The following is a 16,336-nucleotide window of genomic DNA, read 5'->3' as shown; positions in this document are numbered from 1 at the left end:
GAGGTACCTGTGATTCATATTATGAGTCAGCCTCGTCGGGCATCTCCATAGACTCGAGTACGTTCTCCAAAACCTTCCTGCATTGTCTCCTATAGCGATACGCCATGATCTGATTCCTCGTCGCCTCGTCCTCTTCCATCTCGAACTCGGACTGGTCCAGCCGTTCAAGCTCCTGCAGCACCTTGTGCTGGATGATGCCAATAGTCTGGAACAGTAAAGGTTGCGTGGCCGCGGGGACCCGTCCAATCAAGATCATCCTCAGCCTCTTCAAATCTGCCTTGCTTTCATCATCGTCACCACCACTACCCTCCGGCACCGGAATCATCTCGCTCCGCTGCTCAGCCGTCGTCTGCGCAAGAACGAGCTCCCACACCATGATATCCTGCACATGCCGAAACGGAGGCAAGATGGCATCCCCATCGACATCGGTCAGCAGACATCCAGATCGCGCGGCCACTGAGCTCGGATCAGACACAGGCCTCAAAGAAATCAAATAATCCTTGGGCTTGTTGTTCCCGGATGCTGCTGCCCCGGCGCCGTCGTCGCCTTTCTCCGCCGCAGCCTTGGCGCCACCACCGCCGCGCTTCTGGACGTGGACGTAGTCGTTGTGCAGGACCTCCGATTCGGGGATGGTGAAGCCATACGCCAGCATGAGTTCGGCGTTGGTCTTGGTGGTGCCGTAGTTGTTAAAGACTTGCGCGCCGGGGGCGTACGTATCCAGCGTGCGCAGGCCGACCGTAGCCTCCTCGTCCCTCACAGCATCATCGGACGTCTCCCACGCGATCCGGGCAGTCGGGCTATGGTTCCCCACGTCAAACAGGGGCATCAGCAGGGAAAAGTCATCCACGGCGCAACCCTCCGGCAGCGAGAGGGTGTGCTGCCTATGGGCGGGGATGACGAGGGACGGGCGGAAGCTCCGACTGGTGAAGATGCAGTAGGCCCAGTGGTAGAGGAGGCGCGTGTAGTCGTGCCTGGACGGGTCGTCGCCGAACGCGGCGAGGGCGTGTTTGTGCTCGGCCTTGAGGCGGGATTTGATCTCGGCGATGGCGATGTGGGCGTTTGTGTCCTCGAGGAGCTCGACGTCGTCTGCGGGCCAGAGGGCGGGAGGGCCCAGGCGGCGAGGTTTGCTGGCTGGGGAGGGTTCTGATGTAGGGGTGCCAGAAGGAGGATGGGCCTTGAAGGTATTGCTTGATCAGGAAGAAGCGGCTGATGACGTGCGGTGGGACGGATTCGAGGAACGAGGGAGGGAATGAGGAGGAGGAGTCGTGATGGAAGCCTGGGTTGGGTGTGGTGGTGGCGTTGAGGTAGGAGAGGGTCAGGGCCAGGGGACAGGTGACGACGGTGTCGCCCGGGTTGACGCCGGCGCCGTCGGGGGAGACGCGGAAGGAGTTGCCGGTGTTGGGGTCATTGTAGACCTCGACTGACGGGTGGAGGGCGGCTCCGTGGGACTTTGCCCAGTCGACTAGCTCATCCATCGTGGCTGGCTGGGCTGGCTGTGTGTGCACGTGGAGGGGGTGAGTGGTGAGTGAGTGGAGGTGTGAGTGAGTGAGTGAGTGAGTGAGTGAGTGAGTGAGTGAACGAACTTGTGTATGACTTTGAGTTCGAGTGAGTGTGATTGTGTGGATGAGAGTGAAGATGTGAACGAATGAGTTTGTGAGAGTGAAAGTGACAGTGACAGTGACAGGGTGTGAGCTAAAATAGCCTCTTCACGTTTTTGGCGCCGGCAATGCGAGTAATTCTACGTCCGGGCCTAAATCCAAGGCACAGATCTTGGAACTCTGGATCCTTCTTGAATTAGCTCGTTCTTCAGCAGATTAGCTTGACTGGTTCTCAATCATCGGGCAGGCAAATGATGTGTATTGGTGTGTGTGGTTGACGTTTAGACTTTTTTTCTTGGGCGTTTTCTTCAGCTTCGGCGTAAGGGTCCCCGGTGTGTGCGGGGTTCAAAAATCAGAGCTCGGTGAAGGTGGGGGTGTGTGCGAGGTCAGGTAGAGTGTCCTTCACCGAGAACTTGGAAACTAGTCATAGTGGCGTCAATAGAGTGGGAAAATCGGTGGGGATCGATCATCGGACGTTTTCCACCGAATGAGGTGTCTTCTTTAACACTGGACCGGCGATGAAGAGATGCAGGTCCGTCCGGCCATCCCTACGTATCGTTCGTCTGATGGTTGTTCTACACAAATCTTCATGGACGACACCTTGCCGCTGGTGAGATGAGTCGTGTCATTGATGCCGCTGCGCAGCTTGACAGCGTGCTTGGCTGGGACACTGGACAGGGCTCACAGTAATTGCCTTTCCTCGTCAGAAACTTTTGCACTGGCACACCTCATGAGATTCCTGGTGATCAGAGCAAGCCAAGCTGATGTGGTGTCCTCAGCTAAAGACAGTGGCATTGTTCTGTACTCTCTCATTCGTGGCCCGCCTCCTTAGCAATGTATATCTCTTACATTCACCAGAACAGGACAAGTCAGGTATCGTGATGCAGCTCTCATCGTTGAATAGCTCGATATTCACTCACTACGATGGGGCTGGCCGTATTTGGCAGCCGGGCAACGTCATATCCAATTTAATTGCTAGGCCTGCATACTTCGATGAGTGAAGATGAGATAAGTAAAAAAGAGACTGAATGGACCAAGGTGCCCATCATCAAGATAGCCATCTCATTCACTTCTCACCAAAGTGAAACGTATAACACTCTATATAGCTTTCAGAATTCAGGTGCTCGTAATTCAAGGCAGTCTTTCTAGCATACCATCCTCAATGCCCCCCAGCCTCAACACCCTCCCCATCACCATCTCCAATCGCCAAAGACGCCGCCCCCTCCATCGCAAAGCCAAACACACGCGCATACCACCCCTGAGACCAATAACTCATCTCGATATTATGCGGCGCCCCAGGAATCACGCTCCCCTCCACTCTCCGACTCTTCGTAAACGCGGCAATATACTCCCTCACATCCTCCTCCCTCGACAACCACAGCCCGTCCCGCCCCGCAAGCCCAATCAGCACCGGCACCGTGATCCGCCCCGCAAACTTGTCCTCCCAGTTCGCCAACCACTTCCCGCGCAGGTCCGCCATCTCGCGGTACGGCATCGGGCGGTCCAGGCGCGCCGTGTGCGTCAGCATCGCAGGGTCCGCCGTACCGGGCGGGAACATGAGCGCGTCCTTGACCGCATGCGGGAAGTGCACGTGTGACGGAGGGGGGTCATCTGCCGGCGTGAAATCCCCTGTGCGGCAGTTCTTTACTGCGTTGCCAAAGCCTGAGATGGTGACGGCGGCGAGCGGGTAGGCGGAGGATGTCTCCTCGGACCAGAGCGCCGCTGCGACACATGCGCCTGGTGCACCGAGGGAGTGGCAGTGCAGCGCGACAGAGGCGCATCCGTTCGGGACGGCGAATTTATCCCAGAGAGCCGGGAGAATGTCACGATGGAGCGTTGTGCCCCATACCTCGTAAAAGGAGGAGGACGCGGGGATGTCGTCGCCGACGGGCGTGGTGTCGTTGTACCCCGGGCGGTCGAGGGCGATGAAGGGCACACCGGTGGCTGCGCTGGTATGGCGGGCGGTGTAGGTGTCGTCGACGTCGAAGTAGGCGCCCGAGTAGGTGCCGCCGTGGAGGCCAACAATAAGAGGAGGATGCGCCGGGCGGAGCGGGTTGGAGGCCGCGGCTGACGGGATGCTGTGGAGCCCGGAGACGGTCTTGCCGTCCGGGAGGGTGAGTTTGAAGGCTTCCATTGTGCTACTGTGTTGCTCCGTACGGATACGAGAAGGAGACAACTCATGCGGGAAAGCCTAAATGGGATTGATGCAGGGAGCATTTAGATTTATGTTCTACTCACACTCAAACGACTTTACGTTGCATCGCCTCTGCGTTAGCTTTAACATTCACGATGAAAACTGGTGGGGTTTAGTGCCCCTGGGCTTTCCTCGGCTGTTAATGGCGGCGACATGGTTGTCTGGTTTCGGCATTTATCATTCGATTATAAAGAAAAAGTAGTGGGCGATGGCGCCAGTAGTCCGCCCCTGAGACCCCAAAGACCCCATCCACGGTCTCCAAGGGCGTCCAAGGTCGCAACCGCAGACTCCCGTCTATTGCAGATCGAGGCCCATTAAGAAGACCAGATGCTTACTTATTACCTTGAGCTATCCGTACCATAGTAAAGGCATCCGCGGTTCTGTTCGGTCTAGTTGCCCCCGCCTCGGGGATTACCCATCCGTCCATTCCACTGTTTCCCAAAAGCTCCTCCTGAGCTCCCTTCCATCGACGCATCTCACGCCATTTCAACTCTCCCTCTTCCTCTCGCACTTTCTGGTCAAATAAGTCGAAAGGTTCTATTGGAGGACAATGGCAGACACCCTAGCCGCGTCAGCGGTACCCAAAAACACTTCAGAACCCTCCTCTGCAGTACCAACACTAGCGCAACCGCCGCCAACATCCTCAACACCAGACATTGCACCCGCCGCACCCACTGCGACCCCCGCAGCATCGCAACCTCACGATGCTCACAGCTCCACCACAGCACCAGCACCAGCACCAGCAGCCCCTGCTACCCCGATCCCAGCTGACGATCAACTCACCCCAGCCCCAGAACTAACCCCCGACCCAACCTCCCTGGCCCAGACGATGGCTACGCAAGCGGCACCGAATCCGGCTCCTCGCGGGCTTCCACGTCGCTGGCCTCCCACGTGCGCGACTACAGCTTTGAGAACCGGCGGCGGTACCACCGCTACAAGGAGGGCCAGTACCACTTCCCCAACGACGACGATGAGCAGGAGCGCGAGGACATGAAGCATACCATGGTCGTCCATCTCTGCGGCGGGAAGCTGCACAGCGCGCCATTGGAGAATCCGCAGCGAATCATCGATGTTGGGACGGGGACGGGGATATGGGCTATCGATAGTGCGTACCCCTCACTCTATTTACATCCTCTTGATAGGAAAGATCTTGCGCGGCATGGTGATGGCGGGCTAATGAATATGACTACCTAGTGGGCGACGAGTACCCCGAGGCCGAAATCATTGGCGTGGACCTGAGCCCGATCCAGCCCGAGTTCGTGCCGCCCAACGTCCGGTTCATGGTCGACGACGCAGAGGTGGAATGGGTCTACCCGGACAACCACTTTGACTTTGTCCACCTCCGCAACATGGCCCCCTCGATCAAAAAGTGGCCGGAGCTGTTCGCCGAAGCATACCGGTAAGCCCCGACCGTGTCCGTGCTGATACCCCTTGTCCGCCGGACATGCCTCGGGACAGCCACACACACTCTCTCGCCCGCATCCCTCAGAACCATAGGACTAGGACTAACACACACGCCCAACCAGCGTCACAAAACCAGGCGGCTGGATCGAACTCCAAGAAATGCGTTGGGTCTACGGCTGCGACGACAACACCATGCCACCCACCTTTGCCCCCGTAAAAATGGTCGCTAACATCAAAGAAGCACTCGCCAAGCTCGACGTCAAGATGAACGCGGCCGAACTATACCCGTCCCACGTCGCGGCCGCGGGGTTCGTCAACCTGGCGCACGAGGTGAAAAAGGTGCCCGTGGGACCCTGGGCGAAGGACGACGACCTGAAGAAGATTGGGGAGTACTGCCGCGCGGCGATTTATGATGGGTTGCATGCTATCACGATTGGGCCGTTTACGAGGGGTCTGGGGTGGACGCCCGAGGAGGTGGAGGTTTTCCTGATCGAGGTAAGGAGGGATTTGTTGGATCGGAGTGTGCATTCGTATGTGCATTTTCATTCTCTTGCTGCGCAGAAGCCGCTTGATGGGTGAGGATGGTGTGAGTATGGGACATGGGATGAGTGAGATATTCTCGTAGGTTCTGGGCGCAGTATTGAGGTTTTGTACGACGTACCGAGTCACGGGGGGGCATGAACCTAGAACGATGAAGGGAAGACATCAGAGATATTGGAGGTTGCATCAGGCTAGCCTTGGATATTTACCATATGCGAAACCGTCCGTATACTAAGGAACGATGATGGTTCAAAGTGAGATTCTCGGCTAGTCACGGCTAACTCAGATATGCCATCCTTAGGGTACGAGAAATCGGGTGCTCTCAAAGGCAGCAAATGCCGTTCAATCGCACTCCATCGATCCTATTGGGATTGGACTAGAAAACGTATTTCATCCTGCATCAGACGTATGGAGATCTCGCTCGATTCTTCACATTGAATTCCCTAGAGATATTGCTCATAGGCATTTCGGCTGGTCCCAGTGGAAACGCAGACATACAGAGATTCCCATAGCAAGTTGGTGGCGGCGGGTGTTCATGCTGGCGTTGCGCACAGGAAAGCCTACTCCCCATACATAAAGTACTAGCTTTCTATTACCTAGCCAAAGCCGAATCGCGCAAATGCTGCAACGTTTGCCAAAGACCTGTTGCAAAAACTAAGAGGAGCTTCACAGGACAATCCAAGCTGGGCCTGACGTATCTCATTGCAAAGGCTCAGCTCAGGCTCGTGATTAAGTTGCCCGAGTCTTGGCTTGTGATGCACAGAATGGGGGCCGAGCTGTCGCACTGTCGATTCCACGCCACATCAGCGAGCGCCCTGGCATGGAGATCCTAGAACAACGGGAAAAGAAGCCGAGTATGGAGCCAAGTTGATGGATGACATGATCTGAGGAAAATTGGAACCTCGGGTTGCTTTGGCTGAGATGATTCGCCACCTAGATGCGCATCGATCGTATGATCCTGAGAACAGTGAGCTCCCAGTCTGCACCGTAAAACCATGCGAAACTTGGTCCGGTACATCGCGGTGATGACGCTGCTGTGGATCTAGCAGTATAAGACCTGTCTAGAGACATCTCTCTCGCCGTGAATTTGAGCAAAACAAACGTCACGAAAGAGCAGTCAGAAAGATCGGAAAAGTCGGGAGATCCTCTCAACTTCCCTTATAAGCACGTACGACAGCGAATCGCGGGGTCGACGGAATGGAGAACCGTTGCGAAAGTTGGCCGGGGCAGGGATAGCACGCAGGCGGTGGAACCCAGGTGTCCCATGTCCGGGGTACTTGAAGAACCATCTTTGAGGTGCCGTGCTATGCTTTCCAAAGGTCATGGAGTCTTGAAATCCCCAAACGCCATGAGAGAATCTGCCGGCGATAATGGAATACCTCGACCGATGATTTGTGAGACTTGTGATGCGGCTCTCTGATGTCGTCGACATGAATCCAGGGAGGAACTCCTGCGAGACCTCTCAACGACGTGCAGGACCCCCGCAACCGTGGCCCTTGTACCCGTTGCAGTACCTGGAACCCAAAACTAGCCGCTTCCGCACTGGAAGGGGCGCCGAGAATAGCGTCGTAGGCCGTAGTCTCTTTGGCATGGGCAAGCTAACGATTGGGGTACAGGTCGGGGTCGAATTGAGCTGGCCCTCGCATTATTCTCCACCTCGGTGTGCTGGAGTAAGTCGTCTATTATTACAACGTTTGACATGGTCAAGGGAAGAGATAGCGCTTGAAAACAGCATTATACTTCATTGACTTGAAGGCCAAAGTCGCAGAAAGTAGTAGGGTAGCTAGTCAGAAGGACATGTCATATTGACCACAGCCAAGGGACTCTTTATGTTCTTCATGCCGCTGTTCTTCGAAGAGGGGCAATTCCGGTGTCGGACGGTTGGCAGGTATCAGTGATGTTCATCTGCTTCTCGTCAATCTCGGATTGGCAGAGGCAAGACGGTGTGTTTGGTCGAAATGGCTGCCGGCAGCCGCATGTCGGCCTCATGTAAGATGAAAAATCTGTATGAGGCGCGTGGTCATTTCTAACATTCAACTGTCTGTTCTCTCAGCTCAATGTTGGTGGGTGGTGTGGCTCAGTAGGAATGAGCTCCCAGGTTCCTCATAACACGATGACGGCGTCCCCCACGGCTGGCAGGGTTGAACCTCAGTGGTTTGAAGATGACTATATGCTCACCGACTATTGATTTTGGTGGGTGAGGCAGCGCTTGGATGGCAGCGATGATTTTTGAGGGTGTATGAGATAAGATGCGGTGTGGTGGTGCTGCTTGTGGGAGATGTGTCCCGCCGTGGTGGCTCGTGTCTCTATGTTGGTATACAATTGGTGTGCCATGGGTCTGATGCTTCGCTCGACGTTTGTTGTTCTCCCTGCTATCGTTTTTGCATATGAACGAGAAGATTGTAAGAGAAACATGTACCTTTCGCGTTTGGAGTAAGGTACTCAAGTGTTCATCGAGATCAGATCAGGTGGTGGAGGTTGGCGGTGTTGACATTGCACTTGATGAAGCAGCTCCATGAACCTGAAAGTTAAGGTATCTTAACAGCAAGTGGAGTGGTGGCACAGTGGCGTATTGTATCGGACAGTACGTACTTACATCAGCCAAGACGGGTTTGAGGTATCACCAAGTCCCTCAGACACTACAACTATCACCGGCATGGGGAGATACTGAGAGGTACAGATGCGGTGTCGAAGTAAGCGGAGGAATTAACCAAGAGGGTTCGATAGTTCAAGTCCAGAAGCAACGCTATGGTTTGAATTTTGAACAAGCCTACGCCTCGGACTTTCTGGTAACACGCTCATGTGCCTTGCCTTATCCTACTGCACCTAATGATAGGTGCTTTAGGTAACGCTAGGTGCTGCAGTACTCGGAGATGAGAGAGGTGGTGTAACTGTGGCTTCCAACGTGGAGTACCAAACGGCACTCCAAGAGGAAAATACGGTAAACGAATGAGGTACCGAGTAAGCGACTTTGAATGGAAGGTAACAAGAAGGCAGGGATATGAAGCCTAGCAAGCCCAGTTATGCCAAATTTCCCTTATTCATGGCACACCTTAAGGTAGACAAGAGTGTGAACAGTAAGATACTAATTCTCAGGTAAAACACGGGGTGGATGTTTCCCCCCACAGACAGGGCATCTTACCCATGCCGACGTGCTTGCTCCCACGCGGGGTGTCGCCCCTGTCTTGAGCTGCCATGCGTCACCTGCGAGTTGAGATTTTGAGATGGTGTTCTTCCGTGCCCCTCCATACCTCCTTCCATTGAGGAAGAACCTGGAAGTCGAGTAAGGTACCTTACTTTGAATACGTACCGAATCTGGCCTGACGTTGCGTGACCTCACGGTGACCGTTCGCGGACGGCCCCACCTGGCCGCTACCCGTCCGAACGTACCGGTCGGGGAAGAGCCTCTGCATGCCTCCTTCCTGGCCCTACGTTGTCACCTTGTGTACCTAGGTAAGGTAGGTACATACCCATGCAGGGCACCTCCTTCTCCTTCCTCCCCTTGATACTCTACCATTTGCATGACCTTGCCTAGGTATCATTCATTCTACTCGCTTGCTACATGGCACTCTATACCGCATGTTCAACATGTGCCTGAAGCAAGGTATGGTCGGTACGGTCGGTACGGCCCAAGACACATCCATGGACTCAGTCCAATGCAAGATGCAAGATGCAAGGTGAGGGCAGGTGAGGTGATGTCCAACCACTCCTTCTCTGACAACGTCTCTTCCTGTCCGAGGGCGCAGATACGGCAAGAATCGTCCCACGGTGGCTTCCCCAACCCGGCCAACCTCTTTGGCAGCCTGGCCTCCTGCCTTCCTGCCCTCCCGAGGTCTTCTCGTCGTGCCTTCTCGCATTGCTTTTCGCTTCAGTTGCTTCTCATTACGGCAGCTGCTTCCCAGTTGATCCTTCCCAATTATGTTCGTCCACCTACCTGCGTTCCGTGTCCCGTCTGCCCCCCTTCTTCCCCCAGCCTACGTGACACGCCTCCCGCGCATGCCACGCCTGCCATGCCTCACCTTTGACCGTGTCTGCTCACGTTACCTCCTTCACTTCCATACTCCAATCTGCCTCGCCACAAAACTCTTCCCTCCCCTCGCATCGAAAATTTCTCTCCCTGCTTTGCTTCTTCTCTCTATCAACAATCCATCTCTCAAGTCTACTGCTCAGTAAGGTAGACGATTGTTCTCAACAAACCTCAAACTCTGCCCTACGAGAGGCATCGATTTCACTGACGACACTCCCCTTACTCGATCCCTTACCCAAAAGCTCAATCTCTCCCTACACTGCCATCATGGTGAACCCTAAGCAGCCGGGTCGCCAGTTCTCACTGGGAGCTTCGGCTCACCGAAGAAGGCAGATGAGCAACATGCACGAGCAAGGCAATCATTTTGGTCCTGCTTTGACTGTGAGTTGACCCCTCGCGCCTGTTCAGGATATCGCCCTTCCCCGCATGTCTCACTTTCATGGCCTGATGCGTCCATTCACCCATTGTATGAGACAATGAACCGAAGCTTCCGCTCGATCGATTGATTTTTGCCTTGGTTGTTTATCAGTTCTGTTCACTTTTGTCGCCGTCTTCCTTTTGTTACTTGCTATGCAGCTTGTGAACGGAATTGAACCTCACTGACAATACTGCTACAGACCCTCTACTGCGGTATATCTGCTGTTTTCGCCGACTCCCACACTGCTGTGGTTGCCCTTGCGATCCATGACACTGTCTACCTGTTAGACTTCACTGTCAAGCATATCAACCTTGACGATAGCTCCCAGACCGGCAACGATGCCATTGCCGACTATGTTATCAATACTCTTGAAGACTACGAACATGCCAACTTTTCCAAGTTCATTGGTGCCGGTCTGCCCATGACTCTCAAGTACATGAGCCAGACTCTGTGCTCCCGTCTCTGGCTCGAACTCGACATCGTTCCCGTTGTCTTGCGCCCTGATGACGAGCACAAGGAGAAGAGCTTCTGGGACATCAAGCGCGTTGACGAGCAGGCCGATTCCATGGCCCGCAAGTGCATCATGTGAGACGCACTTCTCTTACTGCCTCATGTGCTTTGTGATTGACAAGATATTGCAGGAACTTTGGTCCCTCCCTCGTTCCTCTTCTCCAGGTTGGCTGGAGAGGTGTCGTCCAGACTGACGCGGGCTTCCGTGTGCAGCTCAACACGATCCAGAACCACAAGGATACCTGCGGGGCCCCGACTTGGGATGCCACCATGTTCTTTGCCAAGCTGCTTCGCGAGAACAAGACCAAGATTGCCTTCTTCAGCAGTACCCCTCAAGGTGGTGGAGTCGCCCTGATGCGACATGCTCTCGTCAGGTTTGCTCGAACTATTGGTGTCGACCTGACCTGGTATGGTATGTTGTTTTCCGCATTGGACCGAGACCACGTTGCTGTTGGAGAATCGTACGGATCTGACATCATAGCTAGTGCCCAAGCCAAGGCCTGGCGTCTTCAGGGTGACCAAAAATATCCACAACATCCTCCAGGGCGTCAGCCACCCCGATCAGCGCATCTCGGCTGAGGAGAAGCAGTCCATTATCGACTGGATCACGGACAATGCCAACCGTTACTGGCTTTCCGAGGGAGGTCCCCTGCGACCCCCCGAAGAAGGCGGTGCCGACGTTGTCATGGTAAGATTTCCCCAAACCTAGTTTCCCCCCGCTTGATGCAGCTAGCTGCTATCCCCAAGTTTTGCTACCCCTCCCCCGCTTGCACAGCTACCCCTCCACGGATGCATCCAATGTGGAATCATCTCCACAGGAGCTTTCTCGTCGTCGGGTTTGCCCCACCCCTTTACTGTTTGACAGGACATCACTTGCATCACATCCCAGCTACGATCATGGACGGCTACTAACTCTGTATGCCCCATTCAGATTGATGACCCGCAAATGCCTGGCTTGATTCCCCTGATCAAGAAGATTACACCGGATCGTCCTGTCCTCTACAGATCCCACATCCAGATTCGCAGCGACCTTACTGGAAAAGCTGGTTCCCCTCAGGAAGACATCTGGAACTTCCTGTGGAGCAACATTCAGCATGCCGACATGTTCATCAGTCATCCCATTCCCATCTTCGTCCCTTACAACGTGCCTCGCGAGAAGGTGGTCTACCTCCCGGCCACCACTGATTGGCTCGACGGTCTGAACAAGCCTCTCAACAAGTGGGACACTGGCTACTATGGCCACATCTATAACACTGCCTGCCGTAGCCAGGGAATGACTGAGCTGGAGTGGCCTGCGCGCAAGTACATCATCCAGGTGGCTCGCTTCGACCCATCCAAGGGCATCCCCACCGTAATTGACTCCTATGCCGAATTCCGGCGTCTGTTGGAGGAGAAGGGCGAGACGGACATCCCTCAACTCGTTGTCTGTGGCAATGGCTCGGTTGATGACCCTGACGCGAGCATGATCTACGATCAGACTATGAATCAGCTCGAGAAGCATTATCCTCACCTCGTCAAGGACTGCAGCATCATGCGCCTCGAGCCCAATGACCAGCTCCTCAACACCGTCATCGCCAACGCTCACGTTGTCCTTCAGCTCTCTACCCGCGAGGGTTTTGAGGTCAAGGTTTCGGAGGCGCTGCACGCTGGCCGCCCAGTCATTGCAACTCTTGCTGGCGGTATCCCGCTTCAGGTCAAGGACAATGTCAACGGCTTCTTGGTTAAGCCCGGCGACTACAAGGCCGTTGCAGGTCACCTGTTGAACCTCTTCACCGATGCTGACCTGCACAAGAAGATGAGCCATGCCGCCGCTACTGGCGTGAGCGACGAGGTCGGTACCGTCGGCAACGCTCTGGGCTGGTTCTACCTTGCTGCCAAGTGGGCCGAAGTGGGCGTCAAGCCTGGTCTGCGCGGTGATGAGCGCTGGGTCAATGATATGGCTCGCGAGGAGGCCGATAAGCCTTACAGCGACAGCGAAAACCGTCTGCCACGTCACTTCACTGAGAAGAAGGAGATTCCTGTCGTCTCTGGAAAGACTAATGGCCAGAACGGTGATGATAGCCACTGAGATTCTAGGGCTGGTTTTCTGCGAATGAACGTATTATGAGGTTGTGAAATGTTGCGGCTAGGACTTGGGTCGCTAAGAAGTTATGGTATCGTGTAAAAAAAAAAAAAACCGGCGTTTCTCGGGGTCTTCCATAGACTGAGATGCATGGTTGCTAGATGGCTTTCTTCGTCAGTACTCGAATTGATATCCCCACTTCATTGTTTTAAACTGCAGATGTTATCTCTGATTGATGGCGAGAGGCGAGAGATAATCAAAGAGATGGTGTGAAGATGCGGGATGAAATGTTTCGACGAGGGCAATTTGTGTTGGGGTGATCCCAGACGACACCAGGTGACAGGTTTAGCTGGCGGACGGCCGAGTGCGCCGCGCAAGCCGCAAGCCCCGGTCGGATTTCCGATTGCTACATCTCCAGTCTCACCGCGAATCACTTGAATCAGTCAGTTGTCGCGGCCAGCCGCGCGTACTTCGCACCCAACGCACCGGCGTGAGGCAAGGTACCTGGCGAACCAGGGCCTTTTGGGAGCTGATCCTTCCGATTGATAAGCCAAGCCGAAGCCATAAGCTGCCCCCTCCCGAGCCGTGCCTTTTTTTTTTTCTTTTCCTTCTTTTCGTTTTGTTTTATCTCGACTGGACATGGCTCAACAGCGTTTCTAGATCTCTGGTGTGTTCTTTTTTCTAAATCCGTACCTTAAGTTTGTCCGAAGGTGAACATTATGGTTCACCTCGTCTCGGCCGCCGCCGTCTTGGCGTTATCTGCTGGCCTGGGTTTATCTCCAGCAACAGCTCTCGTCTCGGCCGAGCCAATTTCGGCGCCGCGATCGCCTCACCATCAACCACCTTCGTCGACATCATCATCATCGTCAGTCGACTTCGCGCCGAGCGCGGATCATGCACGAGAGAATGCGGCGCACATCTTCAACGCCGTGCATTCCGCCATGCGGCAATGGGGTTCCTCGCTGCACCACAACGGGCTGGGTCTCATCCCTGCCACGGTGCCCAAGGGTACGTTGATGTATCACGGCACGAGGTCGAATAGTACACCCGACAGCTTCGAGTGGCTTGCGTTCGAGATGGAGCACTCGGAAGGGTTTGCAAGGAGTTTTCGGGGCGGGAGGGGTCGCCGCCTCGAGGCCGCCTGGGAAGGAAGGGTCCCGGGGTGGTCCACCGGGTAGTGGTGGTGGTGGTCCGCCGGAAGGTCCGCATGGGTCCGAGCCTATTTTCATGATGGAAGCGGAGGGGATTCAACGGCCTATTGGGGCAGGTGATGATGAGAACAACGACGACGACGATGACAGAAAGAAGCCTCCTCCGAGGGGACCTGGTGGACCCGGCGGCGGCGACGGGAAGCCTGTCCGGGGATACTTCCACACCTACCGCGCGAAGCGGGACCTGAAGCTGCTGTACCTCGACGGCATGGCGGCGGGAAAGACGGGGATGGGCACGCTCGACACGCAGGACTTCCTGTTACGCGGTCTCAAGGAGGCGCCCGGGTTCGGGGAGTGGGATCGCGCAGCGGAAATATGTGAGGTTGTCAAGGCGTGGGGGGCTAGACGGAGTAATTCGAATGGAAATTGGCTTCGAGGCGATATACTGCGACTTCCACGACGGGCTAGCGCTCGAGAGCGTGCTGAGGCGCCCGTGGAACGATGTCCCCGAGGCAGGAGGTGGGATCGACATGTTTGAGTGGGCGAGGGCCGTCGGGCAGCGGTATGACGGGATCGGCGGCGGGCGGGTGAGGCTTGGGTTTGGGGGGATGGTGAGCGGGCTGTGGTATCCTTTGAATGTTAGTAACCCGAACGGGAGGGTTGATATGCCGCGCCTTGGACGGTTGACGGAGGGAGAGGGGGTTATGCTTGGACGGGTTGGGGGAGATTGTGAAGGGGGCGGGGTGGGATGATGGAAGGGTTGATTGGCAGGGTGTTGTTGATATGATTGTTACGAGGCACGGGGATCGGATTGAGACGTTGGCGGATGAGGGGGCTGATGGTGGTGAGGAGGGGTTTGTGGCACAGGTTTTGACTGTTACGAATACGTTTGTGGATTATCCGCGGGATGCGGACGATTCTTCTGTTGTTGTTGCGAAGGAGGGGGAGGATGGGTACGTGAGAGAGGCGAGGGAGCGGTGCGTGAAGCACTTTTTGACGCCGGCGACGGTGTGGAGGGCCGAGTGGACGCCCGAGGACGGGATGGTGTACGTTGCCGTCGAGGCTGTTGTCCAGAGACTCTGCGGTGATCTCTTTGACGTCCGAGGTCTGGTTCTGCGGGCGATGCCGGCGTTGGTGGGGGCCGTTTCCGAGGCGGAGGTCCGGCGCGTCGTTGACGGCAACGCCCATGGTCACAAGGATGACGACAAGAAGCTCGAGGGTGCGGTGACAAAGGGCCGCAAGGTGATTCAGGCGCTGAAGGGGGATCTTGGGTGGAGCACGTGGAAGAAGTGCAGGCCTGGGTGCGGCGTCGGAGAGATTTGCTTCATTGCAATGTGGCCGTTTGGGCTGAAGGAGGATCACTTCCATCCGAGCTGTCACAACCGGAGTTCGTTGGCAGGGAGAGATGGGCGACGGGGCGCTGGGAAGGGGTATTGGGAGTGGGAGCCCAGGCCTTGAGGGTGATCTAGATGGAATGGGAGGCGGTTTATATTACGGTGGTAATTAGTTTTTGATCGAGATGTTTCCTAGATTATAGTTTACTTCTCTATCGAGATTCTGACACGAGCTAACTTGGAACTTTTGCTTTGGGTGAATATGACGCCGGTGATGTGTATTCATCTCAATGAGAAAGAATACTCGAGTCTCTTTCCCTTCTCAACTGACACCAAGCGCTTCGGTTAGGTTGGTCGAGAGGTTCATGGGGAAAGACCCGAGTGTGGATCTCAGTCCCCTCGACCGTCGGATCTGACGCTTCGTTTTCTGTTCGATCCTACTTGAAGTAATGACTTTTGGTGATTCTTTCCTCAACAATTGTGAGGCTGTTGAACTGGAGAGACAGATGATAGATCACACACAACCTGACCGGATCAAAACTAGCTAGTATATCTGCACTTCAAGATGATGGCAGTATATCTCTTGCTCCTCCGTTGAATGCTATGTGTCGTCTGAAAGATTCGTGATGCAAATTCTCGGCCGGGAAAGGGGATGATGTTTTTGTTGTCACCCTCTTGCGCTCTTTGGCCTCCTAGCGGCGACGAGCCCGGCTCGAGAAACACACAACAGTGAACATCACCCAAGGAATATACGTTTGAAGATGAACGGTTCTGACCGTCAACCATTCTACTCAAGATGTCGTCCACCATGGATATGTGACTTCCTGGATCGACATTTTACCAACAGAGCAGGTTGTCAAGGTGGCCATCTTTCGCCTTAATAAAAATCTCATGACGGAAATATTTTGGCACCATTTTCCAAAACCACCGTGTTACTTGATCACTTCAATTAAAGCATTGGCGTTTTCTTTCCGTTGTGCCGTCTCTTGAGCTCGACCTGATGGCGATGAGGATAAGAGGACAGTAACTACCGAGTCAACGTTCTGATTCAAGCAAAGAACCTCGATAGGCGATGTTCAACTACTATTTCTTGTATCT

At 54.9% G+C, this 16,336-nt stretch overlaps 5 protein-coding genes across 5 annotated transcripts; 3 read left to right on the top strand and 2 right to left on the bottom strand.

Moving 5' to 3' along the window:
- Positions 1-19: 19 nt before the first annotated feature.
- On the bottom strand, positions 20-1,475 carry N0V96_010746 (uncharacterized protein; the record flags this gene model as incomplete). Its single annotated transcript, XM_065759035.1, has 2 exons — positions 20-1,131; positions 1,331-1,475. 2 exons carry the CDS (start codon positions 1,473-1,475, stop codon positions 20-22), a joined length of 1,257 nt encoding a protein of 418 aa, XP_065612345.1.
- Positions 1,476-2,757: 1,282 nt separating this feature from the next.
- N0V96_010745 (uncharacterized protein) lies at positions 2,758-3,732 on the bottom strand (the record flags this gene model as incomplete). The annotated part of the gene is made up of 1 exon (XM_053189204.1): positions 2,758-3,732. One exon carries the CDS (start codon positions 3,730-3,732, stop codon positions 2,758-2,760), a length of 975 nt encoding a protein of 324 aa, XP_053053192.1.
- Positions 3,733-4,342: 610 nt separating this feature from the next.
- On the top strand, positions 4,343-5,775 carry N0V96_010744 (uncharacterized protein; the record flags this gene model as incomplete). The annotated part of the gene is made up of 5 exons (XM_065759034.1): positions 4,343-4,362; positions 4,581-4,897; positions 4,987-5,191; positions 5,319-5,691; positions 5,758-5,775. The coding sequence occupies 5 exons, from the start codon at positions 4,343-4,345 to the stop codon at positions 5,773-5,775; spliced, it is 933 nt and encodes a 310-aa protein (XP_065612344.1).
- Positions 5,776-10,030: 4,255 nt separating this feature from the next.
- N0V96_010743 (uncharacterized protein) lies at positions 10,031-12,759 on the top strand (the record flags this gene model as incomplete). Its single annotated transcript, XM_053189206.2, has 5 exons — positions 10,031-10,144; positions 10,381-10,766; positions 10,823-11,103; positions 11,177-11,379; positions 11,623-12,759. 5 exons carry the CDS (start codon positions 10,031-10,033, stop codon positions 12,757-12,759), a joined length of 2,121 nt encoding a protein of 706 aa, XP_053053194.2.
- A 1,224-nt stretch (positions 12,760-13,983) lies between these two features.
- Positions 13,984-15,654, top strand: N0V96_010742 (uncharacterized protein; the record flags this gene model as incomplete). The annotated part of the gene is made up of 3 exons (XM_065759033.1): positions 13,984-14,286; positions 14,772-15,205; positions 15,588-15,654. The coding sequence occupies 3 exons, from the start codon at positions 13,984-13,986 to the stop codon at positions 15,652-15,654; spliced, it is 804 nt and encodes a 267-aa protein (XP_065612343.1).
- Between the last annotated feature and the right edge of the window lie 682 nt (positions 15,655-16,336).

Source organism: Colletotrichum fioriniae, assembly GCF_027942845.1.
Source record: "Colletotrichum fioriniae strain IMI 355084 chromosome Unknown scaffold_15, whole genome shotgun sequence".
In the NCBI taxonomy this organism is placed as follows: domain Eukaryota; kingdom Fungi; phylum Ascomycota; class Sordariomycetes; order Glomerellales; family Glomerellaceae; genus Colletotrichum; species Colletotrichum fioriniae.
The sequence above is the reverse complement of the archived record's forward strand: the minus strand, read 5'-3'. Positions and strand labels throughout refer to the sequence as shown.